Source organism: Eutrema salsugineum, unplaced genomic scaffold, assembly GCF_000478725.1.
Source record: "Eutrema salsugineum unplaced genomic scaffold, Eutsalg1_0 scaffold_15, whole genome shotgun sequence".
Classification (NCBI taxonomy): Eukaryota; Viridiplantae; Streptophyta; class Magnoliopsida; order Brassicales; family Brassicaceae; genus Eutrema; species Eutrema salsugineum.
In genome coordinates, this window is record NW_006256867.1 from 5779381 (window position 1) to 5805116 (window position 25736).

The window sequence follows — 25736 nt, forward strand, 5'->3', positions numbered from 1 at the left end:
TACATGTTGTCGGAAATACAAGGTAAACATATTTAATGCTTTATACATACGATCTTACACATGAGCTTCATAACGTCATCAACTGAACTTCGTAATCATTTTTCTAGGTGGGGAACATAAATATTTTAGCTCGGACAGCATTGATACTTCTGATAAGAGCAAGATTGACGAAAAAGTCTATACACATGAATATTTTAAAGTATTAAGATCTCAGGATTGCCGAACCATGAACTAAAATTGAAAATAGGGATACCTATTATGTTGCTTCGGAATATTGACCCTAGAGGTGGTTTATGCAATGGACAAGACTCTTGGTAACACAGTTGACCAAACATGTTATTCAAGCTAGCCACATAACTAGAGAATATATTGGTCAAAAGGCCTTGTTCCCACAAATGTTTGTTTCCCCCACTGAGGCAAGGTTTCCTTTTAGAATGAGGCGTAGACATTTTCCGGTAGGTATCACCTATGCAATGACTATCAATAAAAGTCAAGGACAGACTTTGAAAAAGGTTGGACTGTATTTACCAAAACATGTATTTTCCCATTGACAACTTTATGTAGCTATATCACGTGTTACTTCAAGAGCTGGTTTGAAGATTCTGATAACGGATACAATGGGTAAGCCACAAACCAAAACTTTGAACATCGTATACAATGCCGTCTTTCAGAATGTAAGGAAATGATATTTTTTTTTTTAGGTTTATTTATTAAATGACACTTTGGTTTACTTATGCTTCCGAATTGATACTTTTTTCTTTTCTTATTATTGATTGGCCTCATTGTCGAGAATTAACGATTTTATTAGACATAAAAGAAAACATAAAAGAAATAGAGTACAAAATAATAATGGTGTTTGCACATAACGAATTAATGAGTTTTCATATTATATGGATTTATGGATTTATCAAACTAACAAAAATTATGGATTTAATAGGATACATGTTATAATAAATACAAATGCTCTTCTAAAATTAAAAACTTTATATAATACATAAGCATTTTAACATTATCAAAAAAATAAATATTCAGTTTCGTGGATCTCGCAAATCCGCGCCAAATCCCCACGTAGTAATATAATATGACCGTTGTAATGACTCTATATTTTGCACTTATTATATGACCATAGTAATGACTCTATATAAACGATATATGGAATACATACAAAGGCACCCATTGTGCTATTCACTACTCAACATGATATCAGAGTTATTGCTCTAATCTAATTTCTTCTTCTCTTTAAGCCGCCACTTTTATCTTCTCTCTGCAATTTTCTGCAATTTTCAAAATTCTCCTAAAATTTTTTTCCTGTTCTTCTCCTCTCTCACCCATCTCATTTTTCTTTTCTAATCTCAATCCACCCTTCTCTCCCTGGCGAACACTACTCCACCTTCTGCTGCTTCACTTACACAAATTCGAGCTTACAGCCCCATCACCCTCGACATGAACAAGATGAATTATCACCAGCGGCGTATTCTATTTGAAACTCACTGCTTCAGCTTCTCTCTCACAGGTCATCTCTATGGCACCTCCTTACCCACCGGAGAAACAGACACCACATGGAAGCAGCTCGACAACACCGTTAAGATGTGGATCTACGGTACTCTCACCGAATCCCTTCTCAACTCAGTTCTGAAGAGAGATTACAGTGCTCGGGAACTCTGGCTCGCTCTTGAAACTTGTTCCGCGATATCAAAGAGGCTCGTGCGATTCAACTTGAAAACGAACTCCGCAACCTAACAATCGGTGCTCTCCCTGTGCATGACTACTGCCAAAGTTGAAATCCATCTCCGACATGCTCACCAACGTTGGATCACCTGTCACAGATCGCACCTTAGTGATGCATCTTCTCAATGGACTCACTTCCAAATTTGACAGCATCATCAATGTTATCAAGCATCGCATTCCTCCTTGCTCATTTGGTGATGCTCGATCTATGCTTGTCGATGACGAAAGAAGACTCAAAACAACAAGACAGCCTGTCCCGAGCAACAATGACAACGCCTCCTCTCCTCGGCTACTTTTGGCCACAACGCCTCATCAATCTGATTTCTCCATGTCACGAGGTTCCAACAACAATAACAAAGGAGGACGCAACAACAACAAGAGCAATCGTGGTCGTGGTCGCGGACGTACAAACTATAATCCAAACTACACTCAAAATTGGAATCCTCGCCAACCCCCCCCACCATCGTGGAACTGGCCCCAACAACAACAACATATCTGGCCGCAGCAGAATTGGCCACATCCCCAACAATTTGGAATACTTGGAACAATGCCCCAACAACAAAACGGTGCTGCATATCCCACACAAACCTCTCACCTGTCTCAGCCACAACACCAAAACGACTTCATACCGACTGCTCTTGCTGGCGCGTTCAACACAATGACCTTACAGGACCCCACAGACAATGCATGGACACAGGCGCCACCACTCACCTCACCTCACAGCAAAGTACAATCTCTCTTTCTCAAAAATCATCTTCTTATCATCTTCCGTTGGTAACTGTTGGAAATGGTAAAAATCTTCCTTCACAGCCACTGGTAACATATATTTTAATACTTCTCTTCCGTCCCCTCTATCTCCAAAATGTTATTATGTCCTGGAATTTTGAAAAATCTTGTCTTTGTTCGTCAGTTTATGCGTGATAATTCTTGTTCTATTGAATTTGATCCTCTCAGTTTTCTTATCAAGGATTTCAAAACTCTCGGGCGCCAATAATCCGATGTGACAGTTCTGGTCCTCTTTACTCCATCACTCCATCGTCATCTCCTTCACCTCAAGCTTTCATCTCCACATCGTCTTCTGCTTCTCTTTGGCACCGCCGACTCTGTCATCCCGTGAACGCAACGCTTCGTTTTTTAATTTCTTCAGGATTTATTAAGCCTCCAAAACCAGAGGAATTTCCCTTCTGTCACGAATGTCAAATTGGGAAACATACTCGTCATCCGTTTTCTTCTTCATATTCACAAGTTGTATGCACAAGTCTAGATTAGTGAAGGTTTGTTTGTGTCTATGGTGATGTAAAAATATCTTTTCAGAAATTTACCCTCGGCATTGGGAGGAAAAAAAAAACGGAAACAGTTTCAACTTAATTGATCTTATTGAATGTTGAATATTGAATAGTCCGATGCTGTTTTGAAACTTAATTGATCCTCTCTCACATTCTTATGTCGTTAAGGTCTCATTTTGTCAATGTCTGAATTTTCAATCTTCTCAATCTTTGTACTTTTTAAACTAATGTTCATATCATCTCTAGCTCAATGAATCACGTTGCAGGATATATATAACTTGTTTTATATGTTTTGAGTATCTTTGTGTGTGTTTTTTTTTTCTTTTAACTTGCAGTGTGGTTTAGTCTTCTTGCAAAAAGGCAGGCACGCATTTACTACGATTGTGTCTAACACACTAAACTTAATTGAGAAAATCGCATAAAAAACCTTGAAAGTGACAGCAACTTACACTTGAAACCAGACTAGCACTATAAACCCTCAACCAAATTTTAACAAATAAAACTTTCAAAGTGGATCTCGAGTACGCGCCGTCATTTTTTAGACAGAATAGTTAACTTCATTAACGGATATAATAATTCCATCCAAAATTCAAATTCCTCCGTTATCAAAATTTTTGTATATATGATTTAATCAATCAAAAATAATAATTAACTAATGAAAATAACTAAAAAAAAAAACAAATTACATTAAAAACATAAAATCCCAAACTGATGTAGGGTTCATCGTGTTTTCGATTTCACCCAGGAAAAAAATCATTACATAATTTTTTTTTTAACAACCATTACAAAATTGGCAAATCGGCAGTCCTTTCGTTTCTTTCATTTCCATCTCGCCCATTCCCCTCTTCTCACTAATCACATGAGTGTTTCCTTTCACCGCTGTACCTCCTCTACCGCCGGTTTGCGGCGAGAACCTCCTTGGATTAGGAGCTGAAGTATGGACGATGATCAAGTCAAGACACTTGAAGTCTTGGGTAAGTTTTTTAGCTGAGTTTTAGCTAAGTATAGGAGAGACTCTGGTTATAGTAGAAGGTCTCTCGGGTGAGGTCCACTAGGGGACAGATGTCTTTCTCTCATTCGTTGTTGGTATACAGCGTGTAAACAAGCTGATTATAAAGCTCGGGGGTTGACTCGTCTTGTTGACTAGCCGTTACAGAGTCAGTTGTAATCGGAGAGAGAGAGAGAGAGGAAAACATCTGTATTCTCCGGCGAGTTTGCCGATTCTAGTGGATTCCGGTAAAGTGATCACCGGCGAGACGTAAGGCTCCGGTTAAGGACCTGAACTCGTTAAATCTCGTGTCGTTTTGTTTTCTTTCTTCTCTTCTCTCATACCTCATATCTCGTCGTCTTCTCCGAGAATCGGAAGTTCTTAATCGAGAACAATCAAAGAAGATTCGGATTGAATCATAACAGGAGCCGGGTTTGCGCTCCTCGGCCTTCACTACCTCCGTACTGGTAATGAAACCTCCCAGCTCCGTCGGCGGTTCCAGAAGCTGTCAGCTTTGCTCCGCCGTCTCCGGACCGAAGTTTGAGTTCCAGCCATCACCAGCAGGCAGCAAGCATCATCGAGTAAAAATCAGTATGATTAAAGCTCGAGCCACGAGGCGTTGCGTTTCTAGAACTCTGAAGCGAGTAAACCTCTGCGTTGGTTACATGATGTTGGAATCAACATTGATGGAGACAATCGGTCCAGCTGAGAATCAATATGGATGAATTTTTACATAATATGTAGGTAGAGAATAGAAGAAACACAGTTCACAAGTACCCAATTTTGTATCTTACATTTTTTTGTTCTGGGTTAAATGAAAACGCGAAGAACCCTAAATTGATTTGGGGATCTGCTATTTACCTTCCTGAAAAATATTATTTTCTCGTAGGAAATAATTTTGTGACTTATGTTACACGTAAGTATTATCAAAATTGGCATACTTTGTTTTACTTCTAATTTGATTGTGCATAAAGTTAAAATTCGTGACAAAAATTTAAATATAAAAGAATGCTTTATATAGTTTGGTTGTGCGTAGATTTCCAAAATAAAGTAATTTTTTTTAAAAAAAAAATCTGTTAATATTAAGTAATTCAATATTTAGGAGTAAAAGTGGTTTAATGTTAACACTAGATTCCATCCCGTGCATCCACACGAGAACTATTTATAATTTATCAAATTTTGTAATATAATTTATGTTTTTGTTTTTGTTTAGATATAATTTTTTAATAAATAATATATATATATATGTATATAATTTGTTTCTAATGATTTATTTTTTCTAGTATATAAATGACTGCGATTAGAAAAACATTATTCTAACATATCCGTTTATATTAATCTGAAAGTATAACGATTATAAAAACGTTATTATAACATGTTCATTTATATTAATCTAAAAAGAATCGTGATTATTTAAACATAATTATAATCCGTTCAATCATATTATTTTATATTATTTTATATATTTTATATATACAATAGTATATTTTTATTTTTGTCATTGAAAATATTACTTAAATTTGAATACTTAAATTAAATCTAAATTAATTTCAGATTTATTATTTTGTAAAAATATAATAATAACTTTTTTATATTTTTTGATGAATAATATAACCTATATTTAAGGAAATTTATAACAAATCTAAATTCAAATTTAAATTTTCATATTTATTTTAAAATATAAATTAAAAATATATTATTTTATTAATATTACATTATATTGACTTGCTTAGTAACATAAATAGTAACATAAATAGAAGTTATCAAAAAATATAATAATAGAAAATTAAGTAAAACCTGTTTAGACACATAACATACTTTTAGTTTAATAGTATAGATAAGTATTAAAGAGACAAAAAAAATTTCAAAAGTGTTAAAAGGACAAAATTTCTCATTTTTTGTCCTATCTTTCCAATTATCTCTTCTTTTTTTGTTCAATTTTTAGGGATAAAACAGGTTTAACATTAATATAAGTATTGAGGAGACAATTAAAAATATTAAAGGGACAATGTTCTTCATTTTGTGTCTTATATTTCCAATTATCCCTTAAATTTAAATCAGCAAAAATGAAATGAAATATTAACAAGTAAGGGCATTCGCAACACAGAAACGGGCTGCGTTTTTAGTAGAAACGAAATAATAAAGAAGTTGGGCCGCGTCTCTATTTGGCCCGAGACGTTTCTTATTTCGGGACATTTGAAGACGTTTCTCGGGACAGGTGGCGTTTGATGATAGGCTCACGTAATTGGTGCTGCTTCTCCGATCGATCGACTTTTCGATGAATCGCGACGTCTGTCCGCATCATCTCCGAAATCGGCGACCACTCGTCAGGGAAAGGCTTCAGATAAGTAATTTCTAACCCTAAAACTCCTCTCTTATTGTTTGTTCTTTGGTCAATTCCATGGTATTTTTTCGTTTTATTTCAAAATCGAGGACTCTATGTTTTACGGTTAGATTCTCCGTCTTCTTATTGTAATGAGGATCAGATTGTTCAGATTTAGGGTGATTTGCGATGAAACCCTAATTTGAAAATTGGGGGTTTTCGTTTGTCATAAAATTTCCATGTATAGATTGTAATATCGGGTACATTAGCTTGCAGTATGTACTATTTGAACCGGAAATATACTTTTGATTCACGAATTGGTTGATTCTCTCTTTGTCCATAATTTGCGAGCAAACCCTAGTTACTGAAAATTGGGGCTTTTGTATTCGGATGAAATATATTTGTTTTGTTCGTTTTTTCTTGTTAATTAGACGATATCTGAAGGAGAAATCTATGGTTTAGGTGATTTTGAGGTTGAGTGATTCATCGTTGCCATGTCCATTTCATCTTAGACTTCGGTGAAGATATGTTTGGCTGGTTTGTGGGATTTGATTTGTACTTTTGATATGTCTGTTTGACCTTAGAGTCTATGTGCTTTTCATCGGTGTGTTTGATCTTCGACTCTGTACTTGTATGTATATTTTTTTTTTGTGTGATGAAAACGTTTTATTCATGTTATTTACAGACAAATGCCGATAAGCCATACCAACAGCTCATCGTCCAAAGCAAGCTTTGATAGCGGATGTGCAAAGGCTGATGGGGACTTCGGGATTCTTGAACGATGCTACTGTGGGCTTCGTTGTAGGCTTGAAGAGTCTACAGCTCCAGCAACATTTGGGAGGAAGTTTTATTGTTGTCCTGAAAGACTGGGCGAGGTAAGATGTTATATGTTTTCATTTAATGTATAGTTATATTCTAAGAAAGTCATTAAGGATGATGTCTTCAATTATCTAATCTGCAGGATAAGCCGGATCACATCTGCAAATGGTGGGATGAAGCCATTGAAGAGCAGCTCACCATTCTCCAAATTCGCATTGACAAGCAGAGTTCAAGGATGTTTAGTGACAACAGAACAACCCTTCTTCAGTCGTATGAGAATCGGCTCTACGCTTTGGAGGATCGTATGACCTTAGTCGAGAAGACTGTTGCCGAGATCGAGGAGTTCATCGGGTACATTCAGAGTGAGATTGCTGGTGTGAAAGAAACACTTGAGAATCGAGGTTCTGATTTGATCCTTGCTGTATTTTTAGTTATCTTTGCTGTTATCACTTGTGTTTTCATGCGATGGGATTTAGCATATTGACATTCGAGTTGTTTAGGCTGATCACTGAATGTTTGCTATCTGACTTTGTTGACTATGATGGTTGGGTTTAATGAATGTTTGCTATCGGATTACTGTGTCGTTTGTATTGGTGCTTGGAAATCTATGTTTCGCTTGTCTCTTATATCGAAGTGTAGTCTGTGAGTTCGAATGACAGGATCCTAGCCATTTTTTGGGATTACTGAAGCAGATAAGTTCTTGTTCTCTTTATCTTCTCTTTATCTTCTCTATTTAGCTGTTCTATAATAGTCGCTGACAGTTTTATTCTTTTATATGTTTGTTTTCTTATCAGCTGACCGTGTGATGCTATTGGTTCAGGTCTAACTAGAAGCTGGTTAAACAAGAGACTTTCTCCGACTTCATTTCTAACGGTAAGTTTGGCATTTAGTTTACTCTTTGGTTGTTGTCATTAGTGATTAGAAAGAAATGGGTTTGGCTTTTAGGTTGTCATAAATGCTGATTAAATTTTGGAATTAAAGTGATATAATGGTGTTCATTGCCTTTTAGGTTTGTGTCATGTCGAACTTGTGTGATATTTTGGTAGGTCGTTTGCTTTAACTTCCTTTAATTTTGTCATTAAATCTACCACTTCTAAACCCTATTTATCCGCATTCTTCCTCTATTATTCCTTATCCTCTTTACTTTGGCTCTCGCTTTCAGTCTTCCAAGTCTCTTTTACTTATCTCTTTCACTCGTTTCTATACTCTTTCAGCCTCTTTCATCTCGCTTCCATATCTCTTTCATTCGTTTCTAAACTTTTTCAAATGGATTCATATCCATATTCACAACCGGCTAACTTTGTTGACCTACTAAATAGTCAACAAGAGCCATCTTTCAATGATGGCTTTCCCTCAGTGGAGCAACTCCCTGTATTTAGCACGCAGTGTTCGCAACCTGCTTCCCTTCATGAAACTCTCAGTCAGCGCGGCGATAGAAGAACTTGGGCACCGAATGAGGACGTCCTCCTCATAAGCGCTTGGCTTAACACAAACAAAGACCCAGTTGTGGGTAATGAGCAAAAGTCTTGTGCATTCTGGAAGAGGATCGCACTATATTATGCTGACAACATGAAAGAGGCGAAGCTGGATATACACGCGAATCAGGGCAATGCAAGCAGAGATGGCACAAGATCAACGACATTGTGTGCAAGTTCTGCGGAGCCTTTGAAACAGCTACGCGAGAGAAGACCAGTGGTATGAACGACAATGATGTGCTCAAGCTGGCTCACCAAATATACTTCCAAGATCAGAAGAAGAAGTTCAACTTAGAACACGCGTGGAAGGAGTTGCGAAATGACCAGAAATGGTCTGAACTTTCTACTGCAAAAACCGATGGGATTTCAAAAAAAAAGAAGAACTGATGCTGTTTCAAATGCACCGACTGCTGAAGTGGAGGAAATAAGGTTTGGTGAACAAGGACAACCTAGCACTCGGCCTATTGGAATCAAGGCGACAAAGGCGAAGACCAAGAAAACTAACCCTGAAGGGAAGACGCTAAGTGAGTTCGAGGGAATGTGGGTCATCAGGGAAAAGGAGATGGCCATGCAAGAAAGGCTTAATAAAATGGCACTACTTGACACTCTAATGGCGAGGAAGGAGCCATTAGCTGATTATGAGGAAACTGTAAAGAAGAAGCTTGTTCAAGAACTATTCTCTGATTAGTTAGGTTTGTACTTGTGATTGTATGATTATGTCTTGCTTTGGTTGTTCTTATGATATTCGAGCATTATGTTGTTGTTTTCAAGTAAATATCTCGCATTATGTTGTTCTTATATTCGACCATTATGCTTTCTTTTCTTTTTCAGGGAATATTTGGGATGTGTATGCAAACAGCAATGCTGAGTCAGGGATGCGTTGGACACAACTATTTTCAGAGTCAGGGAATCGTTTGAGTGGACAATAAAGCAGTCCATTTTATGTCTTTTAGTACTCTTTTATTGTAGACCACAAATGAATTGTTCTTTTTTTTCCAAACCTTTGAATGTAACCGAGACAATGTTATAAAACCATTGCTTTCCTCAAGTTAGAAAAACACTTCTTCATAGTTTCTGCTTTTACTCTATTTCTGCTTATATTCTACTTCTTCCAAGTTTAGTTTTTTCCAACTCCTTCACCTAAACCCTTTCTTTACATATTTTTAATCCCCGGAACCAACCGGATGGCCTCATCATCAAATAATCCAAATGATAACCCAGAAGATAATCAAAACGATGGTTATGGTGAGCAAAATATGGAGACCTGTATGGGCAACTATATGGGCAAAAGGTTCGAGCAATATTTTCAGGAAACTTTCCAAAATATGTTCAACAGTTATGGAGAGGACCAAGAGACAAGCAGACCTAAACAAAGAAGGGCTTACGTTGAAAGAGATCGTCAGGAAGGCCACAATCGTCCGTGGAACGATTATTTTAGTGATATTCCTACATATCCTGCAACTTATTTCAGACGGAGGTTTAGGATGAACAAGTCTTTGTTTGTCCGTATTGTCGAAAAACTTTCCAATGAAGTTAGATTCTTTCGTCAGAAGAGAGATTCTTTGGGGAAACCAGGACTCTCTGCACTACAGAAGTGTATAGCTGCAATCCGTCTGTTGGCATATGGTGGTGCAGCTGATACGGTCGATGAGTATCTTAGGCTCAGTGAAACAACTGCTCGGTCATGCTTGGAAAATTTTGTTGAATCAATAATCAATTTGTACGGGGATGAGTATCTGCGGAGACCAACACAGGAGGATCTAAACCGTTTACTATACGTTGGAGAAGAACGCGGATTCCCGGGAATGATAGGAAGCATAGACTGCATGCATTGGGAGTGGAAGAACTGTCCAACCGCTTGGAAAGGACAATATACTCGTGGGGCAGGAAAACCAACTATCGTTTTAGAGGCTGTCGCTTCATATGACCTTTGGATTTGGCATGCCTTTTTTGGATCTCCAGGTACACTAAACGATATAAATGTTCTACACCGTTCACCCGTATTTGATGATATCTTACAAGGTAGAGCCCCTGAAGTAAATTTTTCTGTCAACAGAAGAAATTACAATCTGGCATACTATCTCACCGATGGTATATATCCAAATTGGGCAGCGTTCATCAAATCAATTCCACTTCCACAAGGTGAGAAAGCTACTTTATTTGCTGAGCGTCAGGAATCCGTTCGAAAAGATGTCGAACGTGCTATTGGAGTCTTGCAATCTCGGTTTGCAATTGTTAAAAACCCGGCTCTTTTCTGGGATAAAGCTAAAATAGGCAAAATTATTCGAGCTTGTATCATCCTCCATAATATGATAGTTGAAGACGAGAGAGATGCACGCACGCAATATAATTTTTCGGAATTTCAACAAGGAGAAGGAACTAGTAGTACACAAGAAGGTCAGTCGTACGCAACAACTATGGCAACAAATATCCGAAATCTGATGGATAATCGGTTGAGAGTTCGTGATAAAAAAATACATGATCGTTTACAGGCAGATTTGTTGGAGCATATCTGGCAGAAATTTGGATTCACTCAAAATATTACTTAATTTTTTATAAAATTTGTATGTTGTATGTTTATTTCTCCCATTTCAATGTATTACATGAGTTTTATTGAATAAAATGTACTTCTTATTAAAACATATTTCTTTATTTTCTAAAAAAAAAATTTCTTCCTAAAAACCCAAATGCGTCTCTCCCATTGCACCCACCACAAATGAGGGTTTCTACATACAGTTTCTACCACTTTATGATCAAATATTAATAAAAAATTGATTTGGAGCCAATGGAGGTCTCTACATTGAAAATGCCCTAACTACAAACAAAAAAAGAGAAACAACAATAACAGTACAGTCCTGGCTCAACAATAACAACCAAAAAATCAACTAAAAAAAAGTCTCTCTCTGAGGCGATTTTCGAATCTCCTCTCCGACAGGAAACCGTCGACAAAAAGACGGTTTTTCCGTATGACGAGACCAGAAAGAAATGGCTTTCAAGCGATTTCTTCCTTGTTTCAAACATCTCCATGGGTGGCGTAGTGGCTATCTGTGATGGGAAAGTGGTTTGTGTCAACCGCTACGGGAACGTGATCCACTACAACGAGATTTTGGGAAGAAACCGCAGATCTAAGAGATTATATTCGCCATACCCAATTACTTACTCCAATACAATCTTTCGTATCTCTTAGCAATTGCAAAACCTTTGTTCTTTTCTACTTGTCTCCTACTGCTTTCATTCCTAATGGCAGATAACCTTCGCAGGGCCATCAATTTGGGTGCTGATGATGAACCGGTGGCGTTACCAACAACGGTGTGTAGAGAGGCTGCCCGTGTTAACCAGTTCTCATTGATGGGCTGTCCGTTGATTCTCCGAAGACAGAACATTAGGGCGATGCTCGCCTCCTTCCCTCGCATGTGGGGACTCCAAGGGATAATCTCTGGAAGACTTATCGAGAGAAGGATGTACCAGTTCTTCTTTCCGTCGGAGGAACTGATGCAGTCGATTCTCAACAGAGGACCATGGGCGTTCAATGAAAGGATGACGCTGCTGCGCCGATGGAGTCCAGAAATGTCGGAATTTGATTTGAATCTCATACCCTTCTGGGTTCAAATCCGTGGAATCCCACTCCAATATCTGACTCACCAGATGATTAACCACATTGCAGGCAATTTGGCTGGGGTATGGAGAATGTTCTGGAAACAGATTCCGATCCAGACGCAGGCAATGGTGTAGAGTTTGTTCGTGTCAAGTTGAATTGGAACGTCGATCTCCCACTCAAATTCCAGCAGAATTTCCAAATTTCTCCAAGGGTCAACACTTTGCTCAAGTTCCGGTACGAAAGATTGAAGGGATTTTGTGAAGTATATGGAATGTTAACTCATGATACTGGAGCGTGCATCCATCATGTTTCAGACTACCAGGAGGATGATGACAACCATGGAGATGGCCAAGCTGATAATCCAAATGACAGTGATCACAATATGGAGGGACCAAATGCAGCAGGGGAAGATCACAACCCTATGGAGAATAAGGAAGAATTCGATCACATGGAGGAGAATCATGGTGAACAAATGCCCCATGGTAGAATCAATGACGAAGCTGTTCTTGATGATGGAGATGCAGAACATGAGGAGGTCCAGAAAGCAGATGATTCTGGTGAGGAGTTAATTCCTTTTTCTGATGAAAATTTTCACATAACTATGACAGATTTCATCAGAGAAAGAACATAATTCATTGGTCCTGAAGCAGAGCGTAGGAAGGAAGCATTCATTAAGAATTTTCTGAAGGATTGTGATACAGAAAACAGGAAAAGAGCTTTTATTGATAAGCTTGTTGATGATTGGATTATGGATGATCAGGGAGAAAGTAGCAAGACTCAGAGGAAGGAATGTCCTGAAGAGACGACTCCAAATGGAAATATGGAGGGAGAGGAGTTCTTTGCTTCACCTGAGGAGTCATCGGCTCAATATGGTACCTACTTAGGAGATCCAAGTGCATATTCTGGTATGTCATATTCATCTACGGAAGCTGATCCTAGTACATATCAATACAATTTTCGCCCCATGCATTTGATTACAGGCTTGAAGGTTTCAACTCCAACCAGGAAGAGAATGAGAGAGGAGGTGGAACCAACCGAGCCGATTATTGACAAGTTCATGAGTGGACCTGTTAAGTTGGTGTGTGGACCAGGGGCACTGCAGAAGCTTCAAGCGGATTATGAAGAGGAGGATGAGGCTGCATTTCATCTGATTCATGACCTTGGAGGCACGGTGGGCCCTAATCCACCAGCAACTCCATGAGAGTAGAAGTTTGGAACTGTCGGGGAATGGGACAACTCCTGACAGTTCGACGCCTAAAGGAGATGCAAAAAGTGTATCTCCCGGACATGTTGTTCCTTGTGGAAACAAACCAGCAAGACAACTCTGTGAGAGACATTGGAGTAATGCTAGGATTCGATGATATGCATATTGTTTCTCCTCAGGGTTTAAGTGGTGGTCTAGTTGTGTATTGGAAAACACATGTTTCTGTCCTATGTAATTCCTTTGATTCAAGGCTTGTAGACTTATCCATTGTATTTAAATCTTTTAAGTTCTACTTGTCTTGTATCTATGGCAATCCAATACCGAGTGAGAGACACCACTTATGGGAGCGTTTACAGAGATTAGCCACAACAAGAATAAGACCTTGGATGATGTGTGGCGATTTCAATGAAATCGTGGATCAAACAGAGAAGAAGGGTGGAAGAATAAGAGGAGAAAGTAGTTTTAAAGAGTTTAAGACGATGCTTCAAGTGTGTGGAATGAAGGATCTCAAATCAAAAGGGAATCAGTATAGCTGGGTGGGAAGGAGAAGGAATGAAATCATTGAGTGTTGTCTTGACAGAGTTTTTGTCAACTCAGAGTGGCTGGCACAATACCCTGAATCTGAAAATGAGTTTTTGGGGCTCGCAGAATCAGATCATCGGCCAATGATTATAATTGTGGCATACGAACCTGTCAAATATTGAGGACAATTCTGCTATGACAAAAGGTTATTCCACGATGAAAATTTTGTGAGCACGGTAAGAAGAGAATGGACTGCAGCACATAATAGGCCTCAGCTAGTCACGAGTAAACTCAAAACTTGCCGCAGGGCTGTGGCCAAATGGAAGAAACAGAATAAAACAAACTCTGCAGAATTAATAGAAACACTGAGGGAAAAGATTAATGCGGCGTTCAGAGACCATAGTATTCCCATTAAAGAAATTCATGAGATGAAGAAAGACCTGAACAGAGCATACCGCGAAGAGGAGGAGTATTGGAGGTTAAAGAGTCGAAAGATATGGCTGAAGAAAGGAGATAGAAATACACAATATTGCCATGGAGCAACCAAGGCTAGGAAAGCCAAAACATGTATAAAACAGATCAAGGTTGAAGTTGGAATCATTCACACCAGAGATGATGCCATCGCTAGTGTTGCAGAGGACTATTTCAAATGCATGTTCACATCAACTAATCCTGGTTCAATGGATAGCATCTTTCATGGTATACAAAAGAAGGTTACAGACGAAATGAATCAGAAACTAATTCGGCGTTTAACTGACGTGGAAATTAGAAATGCAGTGTTTTCCATTGGTGCAGACAAAGCCCCTGGAGCTGATGGATTCACGACATCATTCTATCAACAATTTTGGAAGGACATCCAAGAAGATATTTGCGCAATGGTAAGGAAGTTTTTCGATACATCATGGTTGGAACCAGAGGTGAACCACACCAGTATTTGCTTGATTCCGAAAGTTACAGAGCCAACAGTAATGAGTGAGTATAGGCCAATAAGTCTCTGTAACATTAGCTACAAGATCATTGCTAAAGTTATGGTGTTCAGACTTAAAGAATGCTTGAACTCAATCATCTCTCCATCTCAGGCAGCGTTTGTACCAGGAAGTAATATTACAGACAATATTCTGGTCGCACATGAGCTGATGCACTCTCTCACATCAAAAAGAGACTGTTCAGAAACATACATGGCAATTAAAACTGATATCAGTAAGACATATGACCGTGTGGAGTGTAATTTCATAGAAAGAATAATGCACCAGATGGGATTTGACAAAAAGTGGATTAGTTGGACCATGAGCTGTGTAACAACGGTGACATATTCTATTCTGAGTAACGTAGCATCATATGGGAAGATAATACCATCGAGAGGGATAAGACAAGGGGATTCCCTATCCCCTTATATGTTCTTGTTGTGTGCTGAAGTACTTAGTCAAATGCTTTCTAATGCAGAGGGTAACCAGTTGTTTCGAGGAATGCGAATATCCAAAGCTTGCCCGACAATATCTCATCTACTGTTTGCAGTCTGTCTGGCTACCCTTGAAGACTGTGAAGAGATGGCTAGAATCCTGGACGACTATGAAAAGATTTCTGGCCAAAAGGCAAATGGTAACAAATCTTCGATCATCTTTGGATCACGGATACAAGAAGATCAACAGATATTGTTTAAGGAGATACTGGGAATTGAAAGAAGTGGTGGAGAAGGGAAATACCTGGGGTTACCGGAATACATTGGTCGTAAGAAGACAGAAAGTTTTGAGTTTGTCATTGAGAAAATACGAAGTGCCATTGGAGGATGGTATAACCAATTTCTGTCACCTGCTGGGAAAGAAGTGCTAATAAAATCAGTTCTTCAAGCTAAATCAGTCTACCCAATGAACTGCTTCCTGTGACCTAAGACGACTTGTGAAGAGATCAACAAATTACTATCAGAGTTTTGGTGGGGAACGGATCATGAGAAAAGGAAAATATCATGGATCTCATGGAGAATGCTTTCTTTACCAAAGAGAGAAGGAGGATTGGGGTTCAGAGATTTGAATTGTCTCAATAAGGCTTTACTTGCTAAAAAAGCTTGGCGAATATATCAAGATCCAACATCGCTTTTAGCGCAACTGTATAGAGGCTATTATCATAACAATTCGACATTCCTACAGTCGAAGTGTGGATGGCAGCCATCTTTCGGATGGAAATCAATTCAAGCAGGGAAAGACTTGCTACAACAAGGACTTAGAGTTCTTATAGGCGATGGTGAATCTACAAGCGTTTGGAATGATAAGTGGTTAGACATAACCCCAATGAGACTAGTAGGAACAAATGCAAACTCTGAACTCTTAAAAGATATTAGAGTCAAGGATTTATGGAAAAGGGGTAAACAAGAATGGAATAAGGAATGGGTGGATCAAGTTCTTAATTCTGACGATGCTAGTATTGCAAAAAGGATGTTTATCTCCATGAATGCAGAGAGGGATACATATATATGGGATTACACACAGGATGCCAAATATTCGGTTAAATCTGGATACTGGCTTGCAATGCATCTAGACATGGAGGAAGAAAGTATACTACCGCCAATGGGAAGTGTGGAGATCAAAAACCAGGTATGGAAATTAAATATTTTGCCTAAAATACAACATTTTCTATGAAGAACTCTGTCAGGGGCAATTCCAACAGCGGACAGACTAAGGAGTCGGCAGGTAAATATAAATCCAATTTGTCAAAGGTGATGTCTCGAAGAGGAAACAATAAACCATGTCTTATTTGCATGTCAACATGCCAAGGCTACATGGAGATGCGCAGATATTCTTGCTTATGATGGCACTAACCTGGAGCTGGAAGATAACGTCCAACTAATGTTCCAACTACATGATCTCCAGCAGAATCCAGAAGAGGTTATAATACTGCCATTTTGGATTTGTTGGATTCTGTGGAAAAGTAGGAATGATTTCATCTTCAATAAACGTATGCTCAATCCAAACGAAGAAGCGAAACAAGCAAAAGATAGTGTATTGGAATGGTTGGAAAGTGTGGAAGAAATGCAACGAGAGTCTCCAATGAGGAATGCCATAGCTTTACAGAGGAATGCCATATGGGAACCACCACCGTTTGGTTGGTTAAAATGCAACTTTGACGGAAGTTTTATATACAGCTCTCAGATGACTGGGATTGGGTGGATCATTAGAGATCATGCAGGAGCACATATATACTCAGGCTACGCAAAGGTACAACCGGTGAGGACTTCTTTACAATCAGAAGCATTGGGATTCTTATATGCTCTACAAATGGTTTGGCTAAAGGGATTTTAGACAGGTCTGGTTTGAAGGTGATTGTCTCCAACTCGTAAATCTGATAAATAGGAGGGAAGACTACAAGGAAATAGCTAATATGTTAAGAGATATTAGATATTGGATCCAAAAGCTCCCACTATGTTCCTTAGATCACATTAATCGAGAGAAGAACAGTGCTGCTGATAGGTGTTATCAAAAAGGGTCTATGAGGATGATGTTTCCAAAATCAGAAGAATCTCAACCCGGCGAAAGTTGTGTCGTGTTTGGTTTGACGGGGACCAATTGTAACAACAATCCCAGATCGGCGATAGATCACTTGGGCCATATTTTGGCCTATTTAGGTTTAGGAGTTTGAAACAGCTGTCTAATTTTCGTTTGTTAAGGCCAATCAAGGCGGCTGTCTAATTTTCGTTTGTTAAGTGTCATATTTAGGTTTCAATTGAGTATGTATCTTGCCTTGTTGCACAAGTTATAAAATATAAGGAATCATTGTTTTGCGGTTGATAAACTTGTATAAGGTAGTCAAATTGTTTGAATGTAGTCCTTTGTTTCTTTGGTTTATGTTTCTATTAAGGTGCTAGCCAATTTGTTTGGATGTAGTGTTTTACGGTCACTTGCTTTGTTTCTCTTATATTTCTTAATTCGATTTTCTTTAGTCAGTTTTTAGCTTGTAACAACTCGTTAATAACGATTTATTTGCAGTTTTGTCCTCAACTCTTAGAGATTATAGTGTTGTATGTTAAGAAGCTCAGATAGAGATACTTCGGAGCTTTTATCTCTATCTTTATCTTGACGAGCATATTGTTTCATCCGATGAAAATTTTACTTAGTAAACTTTCTTTCATACTAATTGTAATCTTTCTTTCAGAATGATCATTGACGTCCAAGTCCGATCAATAAGCGTTTCACTATATAGAGAATGCTGTGTTGGTCAAGTAAGAATTGTATAAACATATTATTCAGAAAATTTCGAGAAATCTCACTTGGAATAGTGTATCTGATAAGAAACTGTGTGAAGCAAGATATGGATTCAGCTATATGATGTTTCCACAGGGTTTCGGAGAAGGTAAGAAACTTTATATGTCGCCAAATCACTCGTCCGATTGTGTATCTCGATCAGGTTCTTTTCAAAAGAGTCTGGTCGTTTTGCTTAACTCTCTTCGATTCCGCTACACTACTGTGCCTTCTTAAGTCTAACCTCTAGGAAAGTATGATCATATCTTCTACTTTGAGAATGTTGATGAACAAGCATTGTCTAATGTCAAAACGTTTCATAAATTTCAAAGAGCATCATCTTAATTCTTAGGTTTTCTAGATACCATTTGGTGAAAGAGGATTGTAACTTCTATTGAATATAAGAATATTGTGTTGCATTATTGATGAGAATTACAAAGCTATATATAGGAGAGCTACATAATCATATAATAAATGAGAGAATCATAGAGAATAATTGTATAGAGTAATCATAGGGATCTTGATAGATATTATCTTTAATACGCCCCCTCAATCTCAAGGCGCGATGAAGTGAAGACGGAAACATTGGCTTGAAATTGAATCTTTGATAAACTTGATAGGAAGAAAGAAGAAACATTGCGCTTGAACCATGCAGGGTTAAACGGATTTACCGTGATCGATGGGAACACCTCAAGGAACGTGTATGTGGAGGTTGAAGGAAGCATATAGCTTAGGAGAAGTCATTATGGACTTAAATAAGTGATCAACTTGGATCTTGGACGACATTGGTCGTGTGGAAGCATATAGCTTCATGAAGTCATAAATTGATGAAGTCGTCAATGACTTGATCGCATATCATTTAAGGATGGGCGGCATATGGTGGAAAGATTAATAAAAATAAATAAAAAATTCTGAATGAAAAAAATTATTGTAAATGAGATGAAAAGAAAAAAAAACAAAAATCAAAGGATAAAAAATGGAAAAAAAAATTCTATGAAAAAGAAGGAGCACAAAGCTCTAAAAGAAGTGAACAAAAAAGTGTTTTGCGTTAAACAATATGAGCATGGACTGAGTTTGATTGGTGGATCAAAACTCACACAAATAACACCATATTGAATTATAGAATACTGTGTTGCATTATTAATGAGAATTACAAAGCTGTATATATAGGAGAGCTACATAATCATATAATAAATGAGAGAATCATAGAGAATAATTGTATAGAGAACTTAGTGATAAAGAACTTCTCTTCTTTATTGATTTAGAAACTTCTCAAAACTAAATCACTCTTTCTTAGTCTTAAGGAACAACTCTCCTTAGACTCTGTTTATATAGATATTAGCTTCTCCTAATTCTATATGATAAAGGAAATATAAAACCTTATCTAGATATTAAACTATATCTTATTAAATAAATCCTTATGTTTATCTCTTAGGCAACTTCCTAAAGAGATAACTTCCTAAACAAGTTAGGAATTATCCAACATTCTCCCCCTTAATTCCAACTTGATTTTCGGGTAGAATAATGTCTTCAACTCCAAGTAGACTCCTCATCTCTTTGAACTTCACTCTTGCTAATGCCTTGGTGAGGATGTCTGCCTTTTGTTCCACGCCTGGAATGTGTTCCACCTCAATCTGACCATTCTCCACACACGGATGAAATGGTACCTGGAGAGGATGCGTTTGCTTCTACCATGAAACACTGGGTTCTTGGTTAAAGCTATAGCTGACTTGTTGTCTACTCTTAGTACAACCTTCTCATTGTCGACACTTAGTATCTCTTTTAACAGCTCCTGAAGCCATATAGCCTGCTTAGTCGCCTAGCTGCCATAAATTCTGCTTCACATAAAGATAAGGCGACGGTAGCTTGCTTCTGAGAAGTCCAAGTGATCGGTGATGTCCCAAGGTAGAATACATGACCTGCAGTACTTCTTCCATCATCTACATCGATATTATGACTACTGTCACTATATCCTGTGATCTTGCTAGAACCATCTCTCTTGAAGTGTAAACCCAAGCTAGTAGTTCCTCTTATATATCTCATTATGCGCTTGATGGCCTGCCCATGTTATTCCCTTGGATTCTGCATATACCGACTTAAGACTCCTACTGCAAATGCTAAGTCTGGCCTTGTGTGCAAGAGGTACCTTAAGCATCCAATTGTTCTTCTATATCAAGTGGCATCGATCTCAGCTTCATCTTCTGCTTTTGAAATCTTTAGATTTGCTTCCATTGGTACATGAGATAAGTTACATGTATCCATCTTTGTATTAATGAGGATCCCTTGAGCATAACCTTCTTGTTTTATTCTGATCCCATCTGCTCCTTGAATCACTTCTATACCGAGGTAATATGTTAATTTCCCAAGATCTGACATCTCAAATCTCCTTGACATATCTTCTTTGAATTGTTTTATGACCTTCATCGAAGTTCCTGTCACAATCAAATCATCAACATAGATTGCCACAATTAAGATCTCCTCCTTGCTTCTTTTAACATATACCGATGGCTCCTTTAAGCACTTTTTAAAGTTCATGTTCTTTAGAACTTGATCCAGCTTGATGTTCCATGCTCTAGAGCTTGTCGTAGGCCATATAGTGCTTTATGAAGTTTGTATACTCGATCTTCTTCTCCTTTTTTCACAAAGCCTTCTGGTTGGCACACATAGACTAATTCTTGTAGATCACCATTAAGGAATGCTGTCTTGACGTCTAGGTGGTGTATTTCCCAGCCTTTAGTCGCTGCAAGGGCTATTAACAGCCTTATGGTTTCGATTCTTGCTACAGGGGCAAAGACTTCTTCGAAATCAACTCCTTGTTGTTGTACATACCCTTTTGCGACAAGTCTTGCCTTATACTTGTTTACCGAGCCATCAGCATTCTTCTTTATTTTATAGATCCACTTTAGTCCAATAGGTTTAGCTCCTTTTGGTCTTTTGATAAGCTCCCATGTCTTGTTCCTTGACATTGAATCCAGCTCAGCTTTCATAGCCTCAATCCATTTGTTTAGATGTTTTGCTTCACCATAGTTCTCAGGTTCTCCATCAACAGTGAAGAGTAACCTTTCACCCTCAAGTTCTGCAATCATCACAAAGTCATCTAGATATCCTGGCTTTCGAACTACTCGACCTGACCTTGTCGTTACTGGCTGCGGTTCATCTCCTTGGTTTGTAACCGGAGCATTGTCCTCTGTTTCTTCTTCCTGCACTTTTTCCATAGGCTCGTGTTCTTGGTGATCATTGTTATGATCTTCCTCATATCCAGCGCCTGTGTAAACATCTTGTGGAAGCTTGAACATCCCTGGTTCTCCATCGGTTTCTTCTTGTTCCAATGACCAGTCCCATTCTTTCTGTTCATCGAAGACAACGTCTCTGCTTACAGTTATCCTCCTTGCTACTGGATCATAGAGTCTGTAGGCTTTGGAACCCGGCTCAGTTCCTAAGTTGATTACTCTCTTTGATCTCTCATCTAGCTTCTTGAGGTGTGGCCCATTGATCTTGGCGTGAGCAATACAACCAAAAACCCTTAGATGCTCGATGTTGGGTTTCTTGGAAGTAAAGCTCTCATAAGGAGTTTGATCATTCAAGGCTTTTGTAGGTATCCGATTAATGAGATAGGTTAAATGACGTACTACTTCTCCCCACATCCTGTTCGGAATCTTCATAGCCATAAGCAAGCTCCTTGTCATCTCCATCAGAGTCCTATTTCTTCTTTCTACAACACCATTTTGTTGTGGTGTGTAAGGTGCAGTAAGTGCCTTTGTATTCCATTCTCTTCGCAGAATAGATTAAACTCTGTTGAGGTAAACTCTCCTCCTCTATCGGTGTGTAAAGTTCTGATGGCCAAACCAGTTTGTTTCTCAATCCCTTCTTTGAACTTTTTGAACCAATCGAATACTTCACTTTTCTCTTTCATGAGTATAGACCACATGTACCTTGAGAAGTCATCGCAGAACAAAAACGTATCTGTTGTTGGCTGGTGTTGGTGGTGATATTGGTCCGCATAAATCCCCATGAATTAGCTCCAAGACTTGTGTTGCTCGATATGTGGCCTTAGTTGGGAACATTCTCCTAGTTTGTTTCCCTGCTTGGCATATATCGCACACCTTCTTCTCATGCAGCACTTGGGGCATTCCTCTAACCATATCCTTGTTGACCATATTTTTCATGACGCCGAAGTTGACATGACCTAGCCGCGAATGCCAGGTCCAAGTGATGTCGTCGCCTTGTACTTGGAGACATCTTGGAAACCATATTTCCATCGGTGTTTTGTAGAGTCTGTTTGCTGATCTTTTGACTTGTACAAGCAGCCTTTCCTGTGGATCTCTTAGTGTTAAGAAGTCTCCCTTCATGTTTACTTCACACCCATGTTCTGTTGCTTGTCCAAGACTTAGTATATTATGCTTCAAAGCTGGGATGTAATAGGTATCTTTGAGTGTTCTTCTTTCTCCGGTTTTGCCCAAAAAGATGATATTACCCTTCCCTTCTCTATCGACATAAGATCCATCTCCAAAATTGACTCTGCCTCTGATCTTTTTATCTAAACTGCAGAAGAAATCTTTGTTCCCCGTCATATGATTGCTCGCGCCATTGTCTAGATACCAAACGCTTGCATCAGTCTTGGTATCATAGTTTCTTGGGATCACTTTGTCTTCGTTTAAGAACACCACTTCATGGACGTACAGGGCATCGGCTTCCTCTGTCTCATTCATGTTTGACTCTTAGCTCTTGTTCTGTTTTTCAGGGCAAAGTGACGCAAAGTGACCAGGCTTGTCACATCTCCAACATATGACCTTAGATCGATCTTTCTTCTGCTTTTGATTTGTTTCACCGGGTGCTCCTCCTTGGTTTTGGCCATTGGATCTCCCTCAAACCCTGCCTCTGCCTCCTCGAGATTTACCACGGCCACCTCCATGACCTCCTCGATTATTTTGCTTGTTGTTGCTCCACATAAGCTTTCCTTGATCCTCCTTTTGAGCTTCTTCTCCTATTCGTTCTTCGTAGGCTTTTATCCTCCCAACTATCTTTTCAAAACTTGTTGCGTTTAAGTCTAGAACTTGTTCTAGGGAAGCCATGATTTGAATGAACTTGTTTCGGGGAAGAGCTTTCAGGAATTTCTTCACAAGTACTGATTCTTCGATGGTTTTTCCTAGTGAGGCTGACTTGGAAGCCAAACCTGAGATTTTTCCTGAAAAATCATCGACAGAATCAGTATTGCTCATTGTCAACTTGTCGAACTCTGCCATCAACGTCTGTTGCCTTGCTTCTTTCACTCGATCTGCTCCTAGATGTCGCGACTTGATAGCATCCCAGACTCCTTTTGATGTAGTTTACTCTCCTAGTTGAAGTATGAGCGTTTCAGGTATAGATTGGAACAGTAGGGCTATCGCAATTTCATTCTTCTTTGCATCCGTAGATCCTGGTTCGATTGTGTCCCAAACTTCATATACCCTTAACATAACTCTTATCCTCATCGTCCAAACTGTGTAGTTTGTCGATGTTAGCATAGGACATTGGATCGCTGCTGATCCGATATCCTTTGAATGCGGTTGAACCAGCTCGTCTCCCATCGTCGTGTTTCTTATGATCTTCGTGTTAGTATTCCCTTAGGCTTCGTCTTTGCTCTAATACCAATTCAAAGATGTAATGTGCTAAGAACTTAGTTATAAAGAACTTCTCTTCTTTATTGATTTAGAAACTTCTCAAAACTAAATCACTCTTTCTTAGTCTTAAGGAACAACTCTCCTTAGACTCTGTTTATATAGATATTAGCTTCTCCTAATTCTATATGATAAAGGAAATATAAAACCTTATCTAGATATTAAACTATATCTTAAACCTTATTAAATAAATCCTTATGTTTATCTCTTAGGCAACTTCCTAAAGAGATAACTTCCTAAACAAGTTCGGAATTATCCAACATAATTGTATAGAGTAATCATAGGGATCTTGATAGATTATCCGTAATAACTTCTATTAGAGAATATTATCCCACATTGGAAGTTGGAAATGATCCTAAACAATATTTAAAATGGGCCACTCCACTCATTAGATTCAGTAACTTAACATAGTATCAAAGCCGAATCCATATCTTCTATGTCACGATATCTCACCTATCATCTTTTACATTCTTGCTCTGGAATTGGTTTTGAGTTTGCTTGTGTTAGATCAACTGGTAATCCTCTTTAATTTTTTCTTTCAAAACTTTTGTAGGGCAGTTTCTTTACCAGATTGGCTATTATGGATAGAAAAAGTGAAAGAAGTAATATAAATGGATAATGAGAAGAAGAAGAATCGAAGATGGCTTAAAAACGATTGGAGTGGCCCAAAGACCTTGACCATGACATGAGAAATGGTTTTTGTCTCGGGTCATGGAAAGAGCTCCGAAAGTGGCTCACGCCATCAGAAGAAGCACCGAGCTCTGAGCTTCTGAGGCTAACATGACGGGGAAAGTGGTGTGAGTTAATAACAAAGCAAGAAAACAGAGTTTATGAATCTGCATTTTTTTTCGTGTTTCTACAATTGTCTGTTGATTCAAGTGAGAGTAAGAAAAATTGAAGTTAACTAAAGAAGCATAAAAAAAAAAGTAAAAATTGAAAGTTGAAACCAATCAGTTTCGGAATAAGAAAAGGAAAATAACAAACAAAAAACAATAACTGAGAAAAAGAAAATTTAAATAAATAAAAAAAGGAAATAAGTAAAGGAAGAAGAAGAAAAAAGGAAACTTCAATCGTTTAAAAAATAAACCCTATAAATAACTTCAACAACACGCACATCTGAGCCCTATAAATCTTCAACATCTTACCGAGATTTCACTCATCTCTCTTTCTCTGTTTTAGATTTGTTATATTTCCTCAAAAATACGAAGATGGAGGAGTCTGGAGCTGTTACAGTAAACATCGATGCGAATACTCGGAATAATCAAACCTCTGTTCATCCGTCGAGCCACCTCAACAAAGTTTTGATCAATCTCTTCCACAAATATCAGATATTCGCGACAGATGAATCCTACAGAACCGTAAATTTTACTGGATGTTACTGTCTTCCCGTCTCTCAAATCCGTTTGAATCTCCATAGCTACGAGTTCAGTCCGAACCATCTGTTTAATCTCATCGACTCTCGTCTCCATGATCCTCCCTTGTCCGGTCATATCGCTGAGACAATAGCTAATCAAGCGGTTCAAAAGGTTTGGTTTCCAGAGCCTCACACCATGGTTAACATCGTTTTGACCGAACAGGTGTTCGAGACAGTTTCAGTTTCTCGTCTTCCCGAAGAAGAGACCCAAAAGAAAGAAGAATCCACATGTGCGATCTGTTTGGACGACGACCACAACAACAATGAAACAACGGATACGCTGCTACCTTGTCCGCATCGATTTCATATGAGTTGTATCGCCGAGTGGTTAGTGAGGCGTAAATCTTGCCCTCTCTGCCGTGAAATTGTGGTCGAGGAGTCATGAAACAGGTGTATACGCAGCGGGTAGTTTACTTTAAGCGTTGTTGAACGATTCCGATGATCGAACGGTTTCTAAAATAGTCTATGTTTTTGTTGTTGTTCTTTTTATGTA

At 38.4% G+C, this 25736-nt stretch overlaps 3 protein-coding genes across 7 annotated transcripts; all 3 read left to right on the forward strand.

The window, feature by feature from the left end:
- Positions 1-9803: 9803 nt before the first annotated feature.
- Positions 9804-11168, forward strand: LOC112088087. The gene has a single exon (XM_024158238.1). The coding sequence runs from the start codon at positions 9804-9806 to the stop codon at positions 11166-11168; it is 1365 nt and encodes a 454-aa protein (XP_024014006.1).
- A 309-nt stretch (positions 11169-11477) lies between these two features.
- LOC112088157 lies at positions 11478-13710 on the forward strand. 5 transcript variants are annotated; one of them, XM_024158421.1, is made up of 5 exons: positions 11478-12188; positions 12284-12451; positions 12532-12774; positions 12978-13122; positions 13198-13710. In XM_024158421.1, the coding sequence occupies exons 1-5, from the start codon at positions 12174-12176 to the stop codon at positions 13416-13418; spliced, it is 792 nt and encodes a 263-aa protein (XP_024014189.1). In that variant the 5' UTR covers positions 11478-12173; the 3' UTR covers positions 13419-13710. The 5 variants fall into 5 exon arrangements, 2 of the variants coding, with proteins under 2 accessions (XP_024014189.1, XP_024014190.1); XM_024158422.1 differs by having other exon boundaries at positions 12978-13089; XR_002900371.1 differs by having other exon boundaries at positions 12284-12774.
- Positions 13711-25037: 11327 nt separating this feature from the next.
- LOC18022212 (E3 ubiquitin-protein ligase RING1-like) lies at positions 25038-25628 on the forward strand. The gene has a single exon (XM_024158239.1). The coding sequence runs from the start codon at positions 25038-25040 to the stop codon at positions 25626-25628; it is 591 nt and encodes a 196-aa protein (XP_024014007.1).
- Positions 25629-25736: the final 108 nt, after the last annotated feature.

Excerpts from the sequence above, each read along its gene's own strand:
- LOC112088087 (XM_024158238.1), top strand. The coding sequence starts at position 9,804 with ATGGCCTCATCATCAAATAATCCAAATGATAACCCAGAAGATAATCAA.
- LOC112088157 (XM_024158421.1), top strand. Across the intron at positions 12,775-12,977 it reads CCAGAAAGCAGATGATTCTG|GGAGAAAGTAGCAAGACTCA; the intron begins GTGAGGAGTTAA and ends ATGGATGATCAG. Across the intron at positions 13,123-13,197 it reads AGATCCAAGTGCATATTCTG|GCTTGAAGGTTTCAACTCCA; the intron begins GTATGTCATATT and ends ATTTGATTACAG.
- LOC18022212 (XM_024158239.1), top strand. The coding sequence starts at position 25,038 with ATGGAGGAGTCTGGAGCTGTTACAGTAAACATCGATGCGAATACTCGG.